This window comes from Clinocottus analis, unplaced genomic scaffold (genome assembly GCF_023055335.1).
Source record: "Clinocottus analis isolate CAN_PGR_092001 unplaced genomic scaffold, fCliAna1.0.p SCAF_11, whole genome shotgun sequence".
Lineage (NCBI taxonomy): Eukaryota > Metazoa > Chordata > Actinopteri > Perciformes > Cottidae > Clinocottus > Clinocottus analis.
The window spans coordinates 20,194,789-20,213,175 of NW_027175832.1; the positions used below are offsets into that span (position 1 = coordinate 20,194,789).

Below are 18,387 nucleotides of genomic sequence, written 5' to 3' on the forward strand. Positions count from 1 at the left end.
CGAGTTAGAATACCGAAACAATGAATAATGAACTCTTCTCAGACTTCTCCAACCAGCAGAGATCACAGTACACGATGCACTGAGAGCTGCTAATGATACTCATTCAGAACAAATACAGCACATTAGTTGGTAAAGAAGTTGCGAGCCCGAAAAGCAACGGTTCTGGTCAGCGTTGCCGGTCCATCTCCTCCATCTTTACCCCCTCCTTCTGCTTCTGAGAAACCATAAAACGCCCCCTCGCATCCGCTAATCGCTCTAATCTGGAGCGTAAATCACAAAAGGAGACGTGTTCTGGCCCTCTGGTGGTGAACTGTGATGAATCACAGCGTCTGAAAGATATGCACCAGTGTAATTATGAGAGATAACTCCAGACGTTCCTTCTGGGGAGACACAGAAAGGGAGTTGCATGAGATCAGAGCTGAAGGAATAAAAAGAGAAAGAGAGGCCTGTGGTGCAGCGGTGAACTCTGGATTCTTCTCTTTTTCTTTCCTACGTAAATAAGTCGTCATTTAATGTTTTACGTTTCAAAAGGTAGTTCTGTTCTGCTGAAACTGAGCTCCAGGTTTTACAGTTTCAGGTCGCTGAAGGGAAGTTTTTAAAGCCTGGATTTAGTTTTCCAGGAGCAGACAAAGACAGGACTTTCACCTGGGAGACCACTGTTCGCATCCCGCGGGAAACAAACAACTAAAAAAGTGCAAAACACTGAATGTTGCCCCGTCGGTGACTGGAGTATGTCCCTCGATCAGCCTCATGTCTGGCGGCTCGGCGTCATTTAATCTGATTTTAAATCTCGGCTCTGGGTCCGTGATGAGTCGGCTGTAGTTCTCGGAAGAAACGGGAGATGTGTGAGTGCGTTAAGGGAAGACGACGGTAATGATGATCGCTGAGGAACGTTCGGAGAGGAATTACCGGCGCTGCCGACCGGCCGCCGGTCGTCCTCGGCTGCATGTTGAGTTCGATCAAAAACCCCACGCAGAGGCTATTTATAGACAGAAGGGCCCGGAATTACCATTTAACAAGTACTGCTTTGCAACACACACACACACACACAGCGACATAGAGACCATGGAACAGCAGACTCAAGCATCAACGTATAAACGGCGCTGATGTTTCGGGTAATTCTGCATCCGTTGCACTTCTTTCCCCTAAATATTGAGTTTCACGGCGTGCAGGATCACAGGAATGTTCTGCGCGTGTTCTTCAGACCTCAGAAACGACGCCGCCACTCACAACGCGGTCCTCTAAACGACGTGTTTGTGTCTTGACAGATGGCATGTTTGGGAGGTGCCACCCGGTTCCAGTGAAGGAGGTTTACACCTACGACGTCTCGCCGTCTGTAGTGCAGCGCTTCAGGACGCTGCTGGAGAAGCTGTCCAACAGAGGTACACACACACACACACACACACACACACACACACAGCTGTCCTAGCACATGTCGCACAAAAGCAAACGCATGCAAGACCTGTCTTGAAAACAAAAAAGAGCCCATTTCTTTGACTATAAAAGGTTATATGTACTTGTTTATTAAGTTGTTGTGCGACTGTGTTTCCGACAGATTATGTTCATATGCACATGATATGCAAGAAAGAGCATGCAGAGAATGCAGCACAGCTTGAAATGCTGTACTAACCTGCCTGAACCTTGTCCTCTTACTATTGGGGTCCCTCAAGGCTCCGTCCTGGGTCCCCTCTTCTTTCTCATAAGAATCGTGTTTATAGGATAGGTTTATTAGCATCAAAGTCATATGATACAGAACTGGACAAAGCAATGGCTGCTGTACATGCAAAAAACTACTAAATTCTAAAATTCTAAAAACTAAATTCATTATTTATGTACATTTAAGGGTGTCCATTTTTTAAGTATAAAGTACAAACTAGTAAAGATTTGGTACATTCTCTTTCCATGGTATCCGTATTATATCTTGAATTTCTTATATTTCACCTTTTTCAGTAGTTTTTTTAGAACAATCCTCCTTGTGCACTCTTTGCCCTTCACTCTGTCTGACAGGATCACATATCTGCTGCGTGTCCAGAGCTCTGAGGGCGTGAACGACGTTTGTCTGCACAACACGAGTTCGTATTTGCAGACCAGTGAGGTGTTTTACTCTGCACCTTTGGCTAGTTGTTCACTTCTTATTGCGCACAACTCGCTTCCAGTAATACGACCATAATGAATCACGAAGCGGGACTGAGAATTACGAAAAGTAAGATAAGACTTGATTCATCCTAAAGGGAAATTGCTCTGCAGCAGCTGAAATTAAAAAAAGTGCAAAGTCGAAGATACAATCCAAAAAACCTCTTTTATGTTAAATGATCCAGAAAAAAACTATCTGCACTGTGTATTTAATTTGTTTTAAATATTTTGTCTTATGTTTTTGGCAAACATTTTGGCTGCTGTTACCGCACCGTGCCACCAGGGGGCGGCAGGCGCCTGCGTAACATTGTTTTTCGGGCATTTCATGCACATTTCATCATGCAGCTGTGCCTTGAGAAGCAGCCTGTTACTCTCTGGAGAGTTCAGCTCTTCAAGCGCTGAACAGAGCATCGTGTCGACTAAGTGCAGCACTTACTCTGTGAGGACTTTTCTCTTTTGCCCTTTTTTCTTTGTTTGTGCTCCACCGTCTTTCTTTTGAGTCTGATTTGGTCCTCTCCCTCCCTCCCTCCCTCCCTCCCCACCCTTCTACAAAAGAAGAAAACACACACAACAAAACAACAACAAAAAAAACACTCCTCTGGTTTAATTCGCCGAATCGGCACTCGGCGGGAGAGCTGGAGAAATATTCAGATTTCACAGAGAGGCGCGAGGAGTTTGGAGACATTTGTCAGGCGCTCTGAAGTGAAATGAATTATGGAAATGAGATGTTTGGCCCCGGCTGTCTGCAGAAGCCATTAGGGAGGACGCAGCTCTAAAGACACCGAAGCGTCTGCATTTCAAGCGCTGCCAGCCCACTGAAAGGATGACGCAAAGAAAGATCTTTTTTTCATAAACACACGGTATATTTTCTCTTCAACTATTCTTTTCTTTTATATACATAAAGTTAGGTGGGAATAGCAGTACCATTGTCTTGTCAATGGGAGGCTAACGTTTTTAATCTTAAGCTAAGCTAACTGGCTTGCTGGCTTCATATTATGTCATCAATCAATTCACAAACCAATATACTTTAAACTAAAATCTCCCCCAATGCTGAGTTGGACACGTGGTACACTCCAATTGGTCATATTCTGTATTAACCAATAGAAAACCACCTTATGCTCGAAAATGTCATCACCAAACTAAAAAGTGTGTGTCTCTGCAGCCACTAGGGCTGTTTAATAATGTTGTGTTATAATAAAAGGAACACATGTGAGATGTTGTTCAGATGTGTTAATATCAGTCTACATGTTTCTGGTTAAGAGGAAACGAAGATGACACACAGAAAGAAATGAAAAGGTTTCAGGTCCAACTATATAAAGAAAACACTTTCAGGATGATTATTAGTTTGAAATGATGCAGCCGTAAAGTCAAACGCTAACAAACCAAAACACAACATGTGAACATTCAACATGTGAACATTCAACATGTAAAGGTTGACTTTGATAGAGTGAAGCAGAACAAAGTTAGAGAGGGTTTAGAACAGAGAACATTCAGACGAGGTTTCATTGGGGTCCATTGAACCCCAATGGACCCATTGGACCCATTAGACCCATTGGGGCCATTGGGCCCATTGGGGCCATTGGACTCATTGGGCCCATTGAGTCCATTGGGCCCATTGGACCCATTAGACCCATTGGAGCCATTGGACCCATTAGGCCCATTGAGTCCATTGGACCCATTGGACCCATTAGACCCATTGGGCCCATTGGGGCCATTGGACCCATTGGGCCCATTGGGTCCATTGGGTCCATTGCATTTCATATTCTTCATCAAGGCACGAGCGCTCTGACCTCTCACCTCCTCACTTGGGTCTGCTTGTGTTTATTTTTTATTTTTTTGTCCATCAACTGTTCTTATGTTACTTTTCTGGACAAAAAGCTTTTCAGCTTTTGGCCCTGAATGCATCCCCGAGTCTTCATCCATTTTGCGGTCTCATTCAGTCGGGCCGTTTAGAAAAACGTCTCACCTCCTGCCCACATTTTCTGTGGCGGGGTTTTCAATCTTTGAGAAGCGCAGAGTCACTCTGAATATCCTGGCAGGGGCTCCGACGTTTGTTAGCCTCGTCGTGTCAGCCGCCGTCTGTTCAGCCGCCGCTAACGTCCGTTGTTTTTCCCTCAGCCATCACGGCCGCCGTTACGGGCGTCAGTTTTATGTCTCTTTGATGGAGAAAGCTGGCCATGTGCAGCTGTTCGAGAGGCACTTGTGCCCGATTCTGCGCGGCGGTTGGGGTCGTAATTCATTTTGCGGAGGGTGGGGGGTCTAAGAAGCCGTCCGGGGGCTGAGATGCTGTGTTGTATTCACAGGGCGGCGGCGCTAGCGCCTCGTTCAGGAGGACTCTGATTCGATGAAACGCTATCGAATCCCGACACGAGACTAACCGTCATCTCCTGAGCCTCTCATTGCTCAGTGTTAAAGTCAAAGGGAAGAATCCATTCACCATTTCTTTTAACCGTTGTTTTCTTTTGTTTGTTTTTGGGGCATGTTGTCCCTCCAGCTTTGTGGAGCTTTATAGCGAGTTTCAGATCATTGTTCGTCTGTCCGTACGTTTATTTGGGTCGCCCTCGTCGTTCTTACAGCGTCGCTTTCAGAGGAAAAAGCTGTAAATAGCCGCTACTCACAACCTGCTCGGCAGCAAACGGCAGACGGACACAGTTTAAGACTCGCCGGCGAACATTTAGCAGCTGGAGAGAAATACTTTTCCCTCAGGAGTTGGTGGAGACCAAAAACAGAGCAGAAAGAGAGAAAATCGGACATTTACTAGTGGTAGCTATACTCTCTGTTAGTGTGTATGTGAGGACGTAAACTTTGACTGAACTCACAACTTCTCTCTTTCTCCCTTTCTCATCTCTAGGATAAACTTTGATTGTCATTCAAATTGAACATCTTTCAGCTCAAGCTTATATGCTTTTGCTTCAATTCATGCTCCCACCAGGCAAATTTGCAATCACTCACATTGTCTTTTAACTTTGCAACTGCAACTCTTCATCGTCTTGTCTTTGCCTTCTAAAAAACTTGAGAAGGAGGCTTTTAGACGGCGCTGGTTTTCTTTCCTCCGTTCTGGACCCACATCTCTCGGCATCACATCTGGAGCCGCCGTCTGCATAGCTGGGATCTTTCAGGAACGCCATCGCTCATCTGCCAAATGCCTCTCGGGCTCATGTTGTGCTTTTCTTTGCACGGCGGCGTCGCCATATTTCCGGTGTAACGCTTCGTTCCGCTAACCCATCTGCTCCCTCTGTTCGGATGCCCGACAAAAAAAAGAAGAAGAAATCTGTGTTTGGATGCATGTTAAAGATAAGAAGCAGACGTGAATGCTCAGGCTAGCTTAACAAACTTGTCCCTTTTTGCACACTTGGTTGACATTGGTGCACAGACAGAGGTAAAGAAACACATCCAAACTGCTCGAGCCCTCGTTTGCAGAGAGAAAACAAACATTATTTCACCTGAATATGAATCATCACGTGATCACAGCATTCGTCGAGTATTCGATTGTACAAATACTGGCCGGATGCCGTCGTCTCCCGAGTACAACGCCGCTCTGCTAATGAGCGACCTCATCGTGAGTTGAGGGAACTTACAGCATGCTCAGCAATTTTCTCGCCCCTTACTTACTGCACTTCAGCTGCACAGCTGAGTACGCCGCTGCAGCGTTAACCTCAGTCCTTTTTTCCCCCGTTCCTCTCTTAAGGTTCTCCGTGTTTTGTTTTTTTTGTTCCCCGTCCGTAGGTTTGACCTGGGAAGACGAGGCCACGCAGAAGGTTCTGCTGAAGGAGCTGTCCAAACTGAGGAGGGTTCCCTACCGGCCGCAGCAGAATGAAGCTGCGTACGACGCCGACAGAAGGTCAGACGTTCACCCAACAGTTCAAGATGTCCCAGCAACAGTTTTAACCTTCCTCTTGTGTTAGCTTTCTGTTAGCATCTCTTGTGTTAGCGGGTCGGTTTTGACCCGTGTCTCATAAAACACACTAACAGCAATTATTCCTCCTAGCTTACTCCTCAGTGATGCAGGTGTGTGCACCTTTTTCATTCCTTCTTCGCGCTCCCCGCAGGCCGGTAGCCGAGGCGATGGACCCGGTGGACCGCAGGGTGAAGCCCGTGGAGGCGGAGCTTAACAGGAATCTGCAGACGTACCTCCAACGCCTCGGCCTCCTTCCCAAGACGCCCGCCGCCGCCGCCAGTCCGAGCACCCAGGCCAAGGTGAGGGACTCCTGGATCCCTGCTCCACGTCCAGTTGATCGAATGTTCATCACCTTCAAATTGATTCAGTTTAAAAAGATCATGTTTGTTCGGATCCATTTTCACACACACACACACACACACACACACACACACAGACACACACACACACACACACACACACACACACACACACACCTTCACGTCGACACTAAGCAAATTCACCAGAGTTTTTTTTAGCTTGAATTAAGGCATGATCAACAGGAGACACAAATGTCCCCTGTTGGATAAGAAGGCAACCCCCCCCCCACACACACACACACACACAAACACACACACACACACCTTCACAGCGGTGAGTCCGGTGTTGTCATCCTTCGTTGTCGCCCTGCTCGCGCTCCTGCGTCCTAACGGATGGGTTTCTCCCAGCGTGGCCGTTTATGAGCGAAATAACACCAGCAGAGAGTTCAGGAGTTCACCGCTCTGATTAATAACTCTCTCTCTCTCTCTCTCTCTCTCTCTCTCTCTCTCTCTCTCTCTCTCTCTCTCTCTCTCTCTCTCTCTCTCTCTCTCTCTCTCTCTCTCTCTCTCTCTCTCTCTCTCTGTCCGTTGAAGGAGAGGGTGAAGAGAGGCCACCGCTTTCTCCTCCTCCACTGGAGGGCGGGTGGCCCCCGAGCCCTCGTGGCCTCTTTCTTCTTCTTCTTCTTCTTCTTCTTCTTCTTCTTCTTCTTCTTCTTCTTCTTCTTCTTCTTCTTCTTCTTCTGTTTCCTATAGACTAATATTGCACCTTTTTTTTTTAGAAAGATTACGACCTAAAGCATTAAAATCTGCAACAATAAACACAATCCAGGAGAGCATTGGCATGCTAGGAAGCATATTTAGTCTATTTTGTATAGTTTGAACTCGTAAAGTTTTCTTAATAAGTTAAACTTTTAGCTTTTTTTCAAGAGTTTTTCCAAGGAATGAATCTGCTTCCAGGAGTAAGTTGTCACATATTTTAATATATTAAATAGATAAATGTTGTATATAATATTTGTTGTCATTGATGAAACTAAAAAATGACTTGGCAGAGAAACAACAGCGCCATCTTTTTTCAGGATGTGATGATCTCCACCGTCATGTTTACGGTTCTGCATCGTGTTTCCTTTTTAAAAACGACCTCCGTGTCGCTGTAACTTCCTTCTCTTGTTCCTCTCAGAGCGATCGTTTCCAGTCGGGCTTCCCCGCGGACCTCTACCGCTCCGAGGCCCAGATTTCGGCTCAGAAGCCGCCGCTTCCCTCCGCCGGCTTTTCCTCGCGTCCGGCGTTCCCGCCCCCGCGGGGTCAGAGACCCCCGGGCGATCTGGCCGAGGAGGGCGACCTCCTCCTGGGCGCCCTAAGGCGGTACCTCTCCGGGCTGAGGCCCGAGGAGCCCGAGGGCCTCCCGCCGCCGCCGACCCGCCCGAGGCCCTTTTACGGCGGAGCAGAAACGCCCGGGCTCCCCAGAGACGCCTCGAAACCCAGGCTTTTGAAGACGGGGAGAACTCAAAGGGCGTCGATCAAAGACCCTCTGACGTCTGTGGACGGTACGTCTTCTTGAGGTCTTACATCCAAAATATGGCCCTAAAGCTGAAACATGTAGTCTCGATTTTGGCAATTCTTCATATCTCTTGTGAAAACATGACTTTTCTCAGGTGGAGGCGGGGCACGCCACTCACTGGCACACACACAAACGCATGTTTTTATGTTTTTGGTTGTTTAACTTTCAATCTTTTGATCCAACGTTGGCGACTTGTTAAGCTGTAGTTTGAAGCTTTGAGTCACAATGACGTCATGTGTCAGAAGCTATGTTTTTAATATAAAAAGAGCACGTGTGACGTGGACAAAATGGCGTTCCTACAAACGTCAAGCAACACGTGTCAATTTCCTCTCCTTTAATGCGAAAAGCCTTTTTAAAGTTGGTCATAGGTTCAGGGAAGAGATGGTTCTTTGAGTTAAAGGGGCGAAGTTTAACCTGAAATTGCAGGTTCTGGCAGATTGCAGGTTCTGGCCCACTTTGGGGCAGCGGAAACAACATCAACCTCCTGTTTCCAAGATGAAGATCTAGAGGAAGCGACACACTGGTCATTTCCAGCGTTTTTTTAACCAGCAGCCGCTGTGTCTCCTCCAGAGAGCTTCATCCAGAGCGTCCTGCAGAGCGTCGGCCGGCACCACGTGGACGTGGGCGGCCTCACGGCGCAGGACGTGGGGCAACTGTCCGGCCTCATTGCCGACGCCCTGCAGGTGGTGGACCAGGACAAGGGACCGAGCGGGGGCGTCGTCAGGCCGAGGCCGAGAGAGCTCGGGGAGGAGGGAGGCCACGACGACGAAGAGCAGGAGGAAGAGGAGGAGGAGGCTGTTGCCGATGACGGAGAGGAGAAGCTGCTGGAGAACGCTCCAACACTGAAACCACGGGAGAGCACTCGTGAGGCGCCGGCAGCACCTCAAGGTGATTTTTGTGGTGATTCATTTTGGAACTAGAAAGAGACAAAGACAACGAGAAAGAGACTCAAAGGAACTAGAAAGAGACCAAGACACCTAGAAAGAGACTCAAAGGAACTAGAAAGAGACCAAGACAACGAGAAAGAGACTCAAAGGAACTAGAAGAGAGACAAAGACAACTATAAAAAGATGCACAAATGGCTGCAAAGAGACTCAAACTGACTCACAACGACCATGAAAAGGAACAACCTCAAAAGAGACATAAAGAGATGCAAAGATGCAAAGTTGGCTGCAAAGAGACTCAAAGGAATTAGAAATAGATACAAAACAGTTACAAAAACAGCTGCAAAAAGACTCAGTTACTAAAAAGATAGCAAAACAACTACAAAGAGATACAAACAACTACAAAGAGATACAAAACAACTACAAAGAGATACAAAACAACTACAAAGAGATACAAACAACTACAAAGAGATACAAAACAACTACAAAGAGATACAAACAACTACAAAGAGATACAAACAACTACAAAGAGATACAAAACAACTACAAAGAGATACAAACAACTACAAAGAGATACAAAGCAACTACAAAGAGATACAAACAGCTACAAACAACTTCAAAGAGATACAAAGAGAGATATTTTTGTCATGCAGTTAGAGTATTGATCAGACGTCCACAGCGGTGAGTTCGTCCTGACTGAAGTTCTCACCCAGAAACTCGACTACGACTATGAGTATAAATTCTTCTGGCTTCTGCTGGAAAGCTAAAGAGTCGATCACACGTACATAACTGTGTAGGTCGGCTTAAACGGAGCAGCTTGCCTGCAAGTACGCAAACATAAAAAAATCAATGTGAAAATAGATGGGCATCCTGTTAAGCTCAGTGTAAACAGCGGCGGTTTTAATGCTCTGGCGAGACGTTTACGGCTCAGTGCAGAAGCTCAACGAATGGCTGCAAAGTAATGAACCAAAACCTAAAGCGTTGGCTTGTTTTTAAAAGACGGATCAATAAAAATGAGGTTGGGTGGCTGTAATGAAAGTAACTTTAAATTGTCGGCAATGCATGAGATTAATAATTTGTGACAAAAAAAACTGGCCAACTGTGATTAAACTGTCAAATATATGAATCGAGATCGTGTCGCTGCGTTGCTTCTTCCTCGCCTTCGGATGTTAACAGGAACATATTTTACGGCACCGCCAAAATAAGAGCGTCTGCTCCGGCCATGGGGCGGGGCTTAGCTGGGTGTCGACTTGATTCCAACATGGCGGCCGGTTCATAAACGTGTTTTTGTTAAAGATGTGTTTAGTGAAGAAAAAAGCAAATCTGTGACAAATGCGTACATTCATATCAGTCAAGTATTGAGATATCGAGTTCATTTAAAATTGTGAAAGAAGTTCTTGAAATTTTTGACTCTTTGTGCACTTTTCTTCTTTTTTTCTGTACAATTTATTTAACATCACGTTTTCTCTGAGTCTTCTCGTTGATGAACACACACGTGTAACACATGTTCCCTCTTCGTCCCGACAGAGCGCCACCTGGATGCAGAGGAACGTAACATGAAGGACAAGGTAAGCCTTCAGTCTGTGGTAAAAAAAAACAACACAAAAAACTGAAATGTCAGAGCTGAGTCATGATGTAATAATGTAAGAATATTAAATGTGTTTGACCTCAGCTTCTTAATAAAAGGTGAAGTGAACTTAGCAGAAAGTGAAGACAACATTTTCTGTTTTGTTAAACTTCATTATTCTACAAATACACTAATAAAACTACGAACAAAACTGCGACAAAAGTCCGTAGCACATTTTGAAAAATGTAATTCTAAAGCAACTCGAGGCCAGGTAAGTGTTTCACATGAGGCAATATAACAAAATGGCAATATAAAAAAGGCAAGACATTTAGAATGTAAAAGATTATAATAAAATAAAGAGATAAAAATGATCTAGAATGTGGTGAAAGAGATGGGAGAGTATAATAAGAGAATAAACGTTTTACTGCAGTTCCTGTGCAATGCAAGATGTGGTTGCAGGTTTTTTTTACTAGATGTTGAACAAGCCTTGCCTCCACTTGCAGAACAGACTCAAAATGAGTAGAAGAAACATAAAAGTACCAACTATAAAGAGACACTAAAAGACTACAAAGAGACGAAAACAACTACAAAACAACTACAAACAAACACAAAACAACTACAAAGGATACAAAATAACTACAAAGAGATATAAAACAATTACAAAGAGATACAAAACAACTGGAAAAAAAATACAAAACAACTACAAAGAGACACAAAACAACTAGAAAGAGACACAAAACAACTACAAAGAGACACAAAACAACTAGAAAGAGACACAAAACAACTAGAAAGACACAAACAGCTACTTACCCTCAGACCTAAAATGCTGCTTTGTAAATGTGAGGTTTTGGCCGTGTCCACAGTGTTCTGTTGGCTCACTCGGCTCGTCTCTCCCCTTCAGCCCGCCAGCGGACTCCTCTTCACCAAACTCCTCGCCTACCTGGACGATGCGTCCTTCAACGGGCCTCCCTCGGCCGCGGAGACGCCACCCGGCGGCCGCCGGGCGGGGCTGGAGAACGTCCGGAGCCGGACCAGCGCGGCGGGGACGACGGTGCAGAAGAAGGACGCCGGCGCCGCCGCCCAGGCGGTGCAGGAGGAGGTGTCGGAGGTGCGGGGCTGGATCAAGGAGGTGGCTCCGCCTCCTGCGGCGCTCGTGTACGAGGAGCCGCACAAGAAGACGATGCACGCCCCCGAACTCCAGCTGGACGTGAAAGCCGGCGGGAAGAAGGCGGACGAGGACGTCTTCGGCTACGTCATCACCGACACCGAGTGAGTGGGACCAGATATGGATTAGAGCAGATTTGATATGTTTATATTATCGGTTAAAACCTTTCCGTGTAGCTTACATAAGCACATTTCATATTGTGTTTTACGGGAAAAATCTTGTTTTGGGGTTTTTACGTAATTTTTACGGCTGGAAAACATGAAAAGCACTTATTGCTTTTCACTGGAAAGCAACAAGGACATAAGGATAGAGGAAAGGACGTGAGAACAGAGACAAAGATGCGAGGAGGGGGAGAAGAAGGAAAGGAAGCAAGAAAAGGAGGAAGTGTAAGAAAGAGCAAAAGCAAAGTAAAGTGGAGAGGACGAAAGAAAGACGGCAAAAGAAAGACGGCAAAATAAATTGGCGGCGGGGAAATAAAAAAATAAAAAGAGAAAGAAGCATAAAAGAAAGGAGGCAATTTTCAGAGCTTAAATGTTTATTGGACAGCAGCTCCAGTTGAATATAAAATAAGTTGACTAAGTATCCAATAACTCAAGCTGTCAGAAACATGCAGTGAAGTAAAAAATACAGAAAAGCTACGAAATGGAAGATTCCAGAGTGAAACAAATAAAGGAACCAAAGAAACTCGAGTGCCAACCGAGCCTCAGAGAGATGACGTTCACTTCCACTAAATGAACATCCTGTCATGGAAGAAGAAGTTTTCTCTCTCAGACGTAACGAGCTCATTTGTTTTAAAGGAATCATGATGAAAAAGAGGAAAAAAATGTTCTGATCAACATAATTTGTGAAATGTCTTACGGACATCTATTGAAATGTATTCATTCAAATGAAGGGAGGTAAAATAACTTGTGGTTTTGTACAGTGAAGTAGATTCACCTTAAAAAAAATATCCACTGAGTTACAGACGTCTTTTTCCCGATAACGTCTCTGAGAAAACGCATTTTTGGGCCCAAAGGCATCATGTGACGCCAAACTGTTGCGGTTATTGTTGTAACAAGTGGTTAACGTTGTGAAACTGTTGCGTTATTGTTGTTAAACTGTTGCGGTTAACGTTGTGATTTTGTTTAGACAACAAAACCTTGTGGTTGCGGTTGCAAACAGGGTTTCTGACTAAATGAAACCAGGCTGCAACTTTGCTAATTTTCACCTCTGTGGGTTTTTTCCCTCTTTTTTTAACTGCATGTAAAACTAAATTACACTTATACTAAACACTTTTAAACTAAAAGAAATGGACAAAGGTCATCGAGTAGTGTTCCATTATCATTTAAAGCATTCATCTCTTCATCGGGTCACAAGTGTTTTTGCGCGACATCAGGGTGAAGCGGCGTTCTCGTCTTTGTTCAGTTCGAGGACGCCGACTCGCAGCAGAGGTCATTCTCGGCGTGCGGCGCCACCACGGCCGCTCCATTTGTTAAACGGCTTCGCTGGAGTCTGTGTTTTGGCCTCGACCTTTTCAATCACCGTCAGCGCTCGCTTAGCGGCGTGGAGTGAGGGAACGAGGGAACGAGGGAACGAGGGAGCGATAACAAGCGTTCAACTTTCCACCAGCTCCTCGTATTCACCTCTCTCGCCTCACCCGGGAGCTCCTGCTTCTCTTTTTGAACTTTAATTTCATTCTTTGTCCGACTTTTCTTCTCGAAATACTTCCTGTCGGCTCTGATTTCTCTCATCGACGCTAACAATGCTAAAGATGCTCCCCGAACGCTCACTGCGTTTGCTAAATTGCTTCTTTTTCTTCCATCTTACGTAATAAATGTCTCTTCTCTTTCTCTCCTCCTCCTCGTCATCATCAGTGGACTCCAGACAGACGAAGGCCTCCACCTGATGAAGATCCTGGCTCGCAGGGCTAAGATCCAGATGAACGACTTTGCCGAGCTCTCGTGAGTATTTCTGCTTTTTTACAGTTTTTTTTTTTATCCGTCACACTCAAACGACCCCATCGACATCCGACCTGAAGCTGGTGTTCCTTCTCCAGCTTTAAACCGTCCATTTGTCCAACACACACACACACACACACACCTGCTCATTTGGGGGGGGGTCTGCTGCCGCTCGGTATAATCTCTTGCTTACGGAGAGTGTTGATCGGTGTCGCAGCTGTTGTGGTGGAAGATGCCAACAAATGAAGTCTGTTCAAACAGAGCAGGCCGAGCTGTGGCAGCGACACGTTTCACACCGTCGGTGCATCTTCACGGGGACGAACCCGGCAGCGTCTAACGGCAGGTTTCCACGCTTTACTGTGATATTCGTATTAATCGGAGGCAGAAGCGGACCCGCTCACAGTGACTACGCTCATATTACATGTATGAGCGTAGTCATAAATGTTCATATTACGTTGACATATACGCTCATATCACAGAGTAGTCATAAATACATAGTCATTTACGCTCACATTACTTATATGAGCGTAGTCACTGTAATCGGGAGCGGACCCGCTCACAGTGACTACGCTCATATTACGTGAGCCAGGTCATAAATGTTCATATTACGTAATCATTTAGGCTCATATTACATATATGAGTATAGTCACTGTAATCGGAAGCAGACCCGCTCACAGTGACTACGCTCATATTTCTTTTTTGAGAGTAGTCACTGTAATCGGGAGCGGAAGCGGACCCGCTCACAGTGACTACGCTCATATTACACATATGAGCATAGTCACTGTAATCGGGAGCGGAAGCGGACCCGCTCACAGTGACTACGCTCATATTACATACATGAGCGTAGTCATAAATGTTCATATTACGTAGTTATATACGCTAATATTACATACATGAGCATAGTCACCGTAATCGGAAGTGGACCCGCTCACAGTGACTACGCTCATATTTCTTCTTTAAGCGTAGGCGTAATTTAAAAAATTTCTCCTTGGAGATTAATAAAGTACTTTTCATTCAGGCACTGTAATCGGGAGCGGAATCGGACCCGCTCACAGTGACTACGCTCATATTACATACATGAGTGTAGTCATAAATGTTCATATTACATAGTCATATACGCTCATATTACATATATGAGAGTAGTGTAATCGGGAGTGGAAGCAGGACCCGCTTCGAGTCCTTCTGAAACTCCTGCCAGCTGTCAGACGGCCGAGCAGGAGATTAAAATGAAGAACTGCTTCAACAACGCATCACGTTAACGCTCCCAAATCACCGACGCCTCCGCGCTTTCCGCTGCTGATGACTCGCCGGCGTTTATCGCGCGACATCGAGCGTCTCGGGGCCCGCGGGCTCGGCGTGGGCGGCGGTTTGTTTTTCCCGCCTCCCTCCAAAGGGGGTGGAGACATCTCGCTCTGGAGCGCTTCAGACGCATCGCTCCAACCGGCCCCGAGCGTCGCATCGGACGGCAAACGGGTGGGATCAAAACCCGAGAGCGCTTTTATCCAAATAGGAGAAGCTGAGTCCCGAATGCAAGGACACCGCCTCATTATCATTCCGTCGACATATCTTATAGGATGTTATCGACGTGTTGGAGCCGAGCCGCCGACTGAATCACTTATTAATGAGACTGAACTCTGCATGAACTCACCCTCCACTCACTACGGGCTTATCCACTACCACCTCCTTCTTCTTCTTCTTCTTCTTCTTCTTCTTCTTCTTCTTCTTCTTCTTCTTCTTCTTCTTCTTCTTCTTCTTCTGCAGCTGCAGCTCCAACAGAAACAACTTCTACTGCAGTGCTTTTTTGTGCAGTTCATTCAGACTCAGTGTACAAACAGTTACGGTGTTGTGTGTGTGATGTGGTGTGTGTGTGTGTGTGTGTGTGTGTGAGACGCACACACACACACACATACCTTCACACACACTCCCCCCCCACTGCTCGGCTGCTGTATGCAGTCTCCTGGGTGGGCCCGCACTGTTCTCCGGTTCTAATGCACCTTTTGTCTTTGTTCTCCTATTCTGGGAGTGAAAGGCGGGAGCTGCACACTGGGGAGGTGATGGATAGAGAGAGAGAGAGAGAGAGAGAGAGAGAGAGAGAGAGAGAGAGAGAGAGAGAGAGAGAGAGCTGGGTGTCTTTTGTTGCGAGCGCGCTGAAAGCCCAGCAGGGGGCGCCGCCCTGACAGTCTGTCAGCGTCGTCCTCCGCCAGAAGAAGCCCAGAGACAAAAGCTCCAGACGGACACTGAGCCTGGATTTTTACCCAGCATGCATCTGGCTATTACCCGCCCCAGCTTCAACAACAACTTGTGTTCTGCCCTTTGACCTCTGCAAGTCCATTTCGTCCAATTACCCCCCCCCCCCCCCCCCACCCTCCATCGATTCACTCAGAGACTCCAGACAATAAGAAGACTTTTCATGAACGGGTCAATGTAGTCTTCTTCTTCTTCTTCTTATCGTCAGGGAATTTTATCACGTGACACCATTTTGATCAAATATAATATTGGTAATGATGAATGAAGATGTTTTTGCATCAAAAATCTACTTATTCAAGCATCTTTTCGCTCCAATTTTGTGTCCTAAAGTCCATATTCTATTAAAACTTTTCAAGCCAACGAAGCGAAAATGATTTAAAGCGGCTTTATTTCGATAAGTGCATCTGGTAAAGTTAAGATAAGAGAGCTCATATCATCAAAAATATGTAATTATTGCATCGCCGGGCTGGCTTATTTGCCGTTTATTTGATTTTCCGAGGGGCTTAATTGCTAATTTAATCACATTTTCAGGTGTAATTACATTGTTCAGGGGAAGGAATGTTGCTCTAATGTGTCATTTTAGTGAGCAACACACACGCACACGCACACACATACACACACAAAACCAACTTCCATTTACTTCCATTGTTTTCGGTTGGAGGCAGAATCAGGATGTGCGACCGTGTGCGATCCTTTCTGAAGTTGTGTTGACTTTACCTGCACACAAAGTCTCACCGGAGGCGCCCTCGACCTTCTGACCTTGAGCGAGAGCGCCAGATTAGCATATTACCGACAACTCTGGCAAACGTATGAACGTGTGAATCACAGGCGGCAGCCTGCGCACTGTGTGTCAGGATGCTAAGCTAACCTGCGCAGTGACTCACGTCTGTGTTTCATTTGGATCAACTCGATGTCGCTCAACGCTGAAATAAAAAACTAAACAGGACGGGAAGCGTGGAGGGAACAGGAAGCGCTGACGTGCGCGCCGAGGAATCACGGCTGTTGCGTAACAGTGTGTGTAGCCGAGTGTGTGTAGCCGAGTGTTTTATTTATTTATTATTTTATTTATGAACATGAGGGAGTCGAGGTGATGTAACGTCTGAGCTGAGGGCGTCATAGCAGGGAGCCGCCACTAGGGGGAGAGAGAGGGCCGGAGGAGGAGGAAGAGGAGGAGGAGGAGGAGGAGGAGAAGAAGGAGGAGCACTTTCAATCCTCTGCACATCCTGAAGGTTTCTACACACAGAGTTACACAACATTTTACTACTAGAGGGGAAAGAACGTCGTTCTTGACTTTATACATGTTCACATGTCTAGAAAAGTATGAAAGTGGGCATATATATTGATAAGATGATGCTTCAGTTGTGTATTTATACATATATATTGATAAGATGATGCTTCAGTTGTGTATTTATACATATATATTGATAAGATGATGCTTCAGTTGTGTATTTATACATATATATTGATAAAATGATGCTTCAGTTGTGTATTTATACATATATATTCATAAGATGATGCTTGAGTTGTGTATTTAAACACATATCTGGTCTCTGAACTCTTGACCTCTCTGAAGCTGCAGCGTTGCAGCAGGACGGCGGTCGGCAGAGAAAAGTGTTTCTTCTTTTAGTTTATTATCTCCTTCCAGCGCTGAGCGTCACGCGGCGCTCTGATGAGTTTGTTGTTGCAGCGTTCGGTTCAACGGGGCCGGCGGTTTGATGCCGCTTGTGTTTCTCTTTCATAAAACTGACCTCAGGGCTCGAGAAACCCAATTAAAAAGCCACAATAATATACATATATATATATATATATATATATATATATATATATATATATATATATATATATATATATATATATATATTTATATATATATATATATATATATAGTTCCTGCACCGGGCTGAGGATGTCACATGAATGGTTTTAACTTCTTTTCCTGTTTCTTTCACTTCATGTGAATCTCTTGTTTCCAGCGTCGGACCTCACAGCGTCCAGAAACAAACTCCATCAACCTGAAACCCCCAAAAACTACTTTTCTGTATCTCTGAAAGCATTTTGTTTCTTCTTCTGAGCTGTGACCTGCTCCATTACTGATGTCACCATATTTCATACAGTAGCAGTCGCTCCCTGTGGAGGCCCACGAGGGGAGCCGGTGATCTATCTTCCTGCTGGGCCTTTTAGTCTGAATTACAGCGGGGGGAAAACAAAAGGTTAAACACATCGGGAGCCTCCGCTCTGACCACCCAGCTCCTCTCGGCTCAGCGTTTCAATTCAAGCCCCTTTTTTTTATTTATTGGCACCTGGAAAAACAATCCCGTCTTTTTGCACCTCCATTTTTGTTTCTTCTTCTTCTCCTCGTCGTTCTTCTGGTCGCCCGACTCTCTCTGTCGCTCCGCATCCATCACGTCTCAATGCAATCACCAACAGAACCATGTCCTCTTGTTGATGACCAAACCCCCCCCCCCTTAACATCCCTCCCTCTATTCATTTCCCAGCATGCCTAAATGCCGCCGGGCGCGTTGCATTGAGATTCAAGAGGTTATCTCACAGCGGTGATGGGATTGCAACAGCCTAAAGGATATATATATATATATATATATATATATATATATATATATATCCATATATATATATATATATATATATATATATATATATATATATATATATATATTCCCAAGCTCCACATATGGCTGAAC

At 45.4% G+C, this 18,387-nt stretch overlaps 1 protein-coding gene across 1 annotated transcript in view; it reads left to right on the forward strand.

Moving 5' to 3' along the window:
• The window catches only part of LOC137779087 (receptor-type tyrosine-protein phosphatase N2-like), a 92,102-nt gene that overhangs the window by 7,370 nt on the left and 66,345 nt on the right, over nucleotides 1–18,387 (forward strand). Inside the window, exons 3-10 of the mRNA XM_068566583.1 lie at nucleotides 1,269–1,382; nucleotides 5,860–5,974; nucleotides 6,183–6,330; nucleotides 7,508–7,874; nucleotides 8,459–8,776; nucleotides 10,300–10,340; nucleotides 11,241–11,608; nucleotides 13,358–13,444. Coding sequence (XP_068422684.1) covers nucleotides 1,269–1,382; nucleotides 5,860–5,974; nucleotides 6,183–6,330; nucleotides 7,508–7,874; nucleotides 8,459–8,776; nucleotides 10,300–10,340; nucleotides 11,241–11,608; nucleotides 13,358–13,444 — 1,558 coding nt within the window. The remainder of the gene's footprint in view (nucleotides 1–1,268; nucleotides 1,383–5,859; nucleotides 5,975–6,182; nucleotides 6,331–7,507; nucleotides 7,875–8,458; nucleotides 8,777–10,299; nucleotides 10,341–11,240; nucleotides 11,609–13,357; nucleotides 13,445–18,387) is intronic.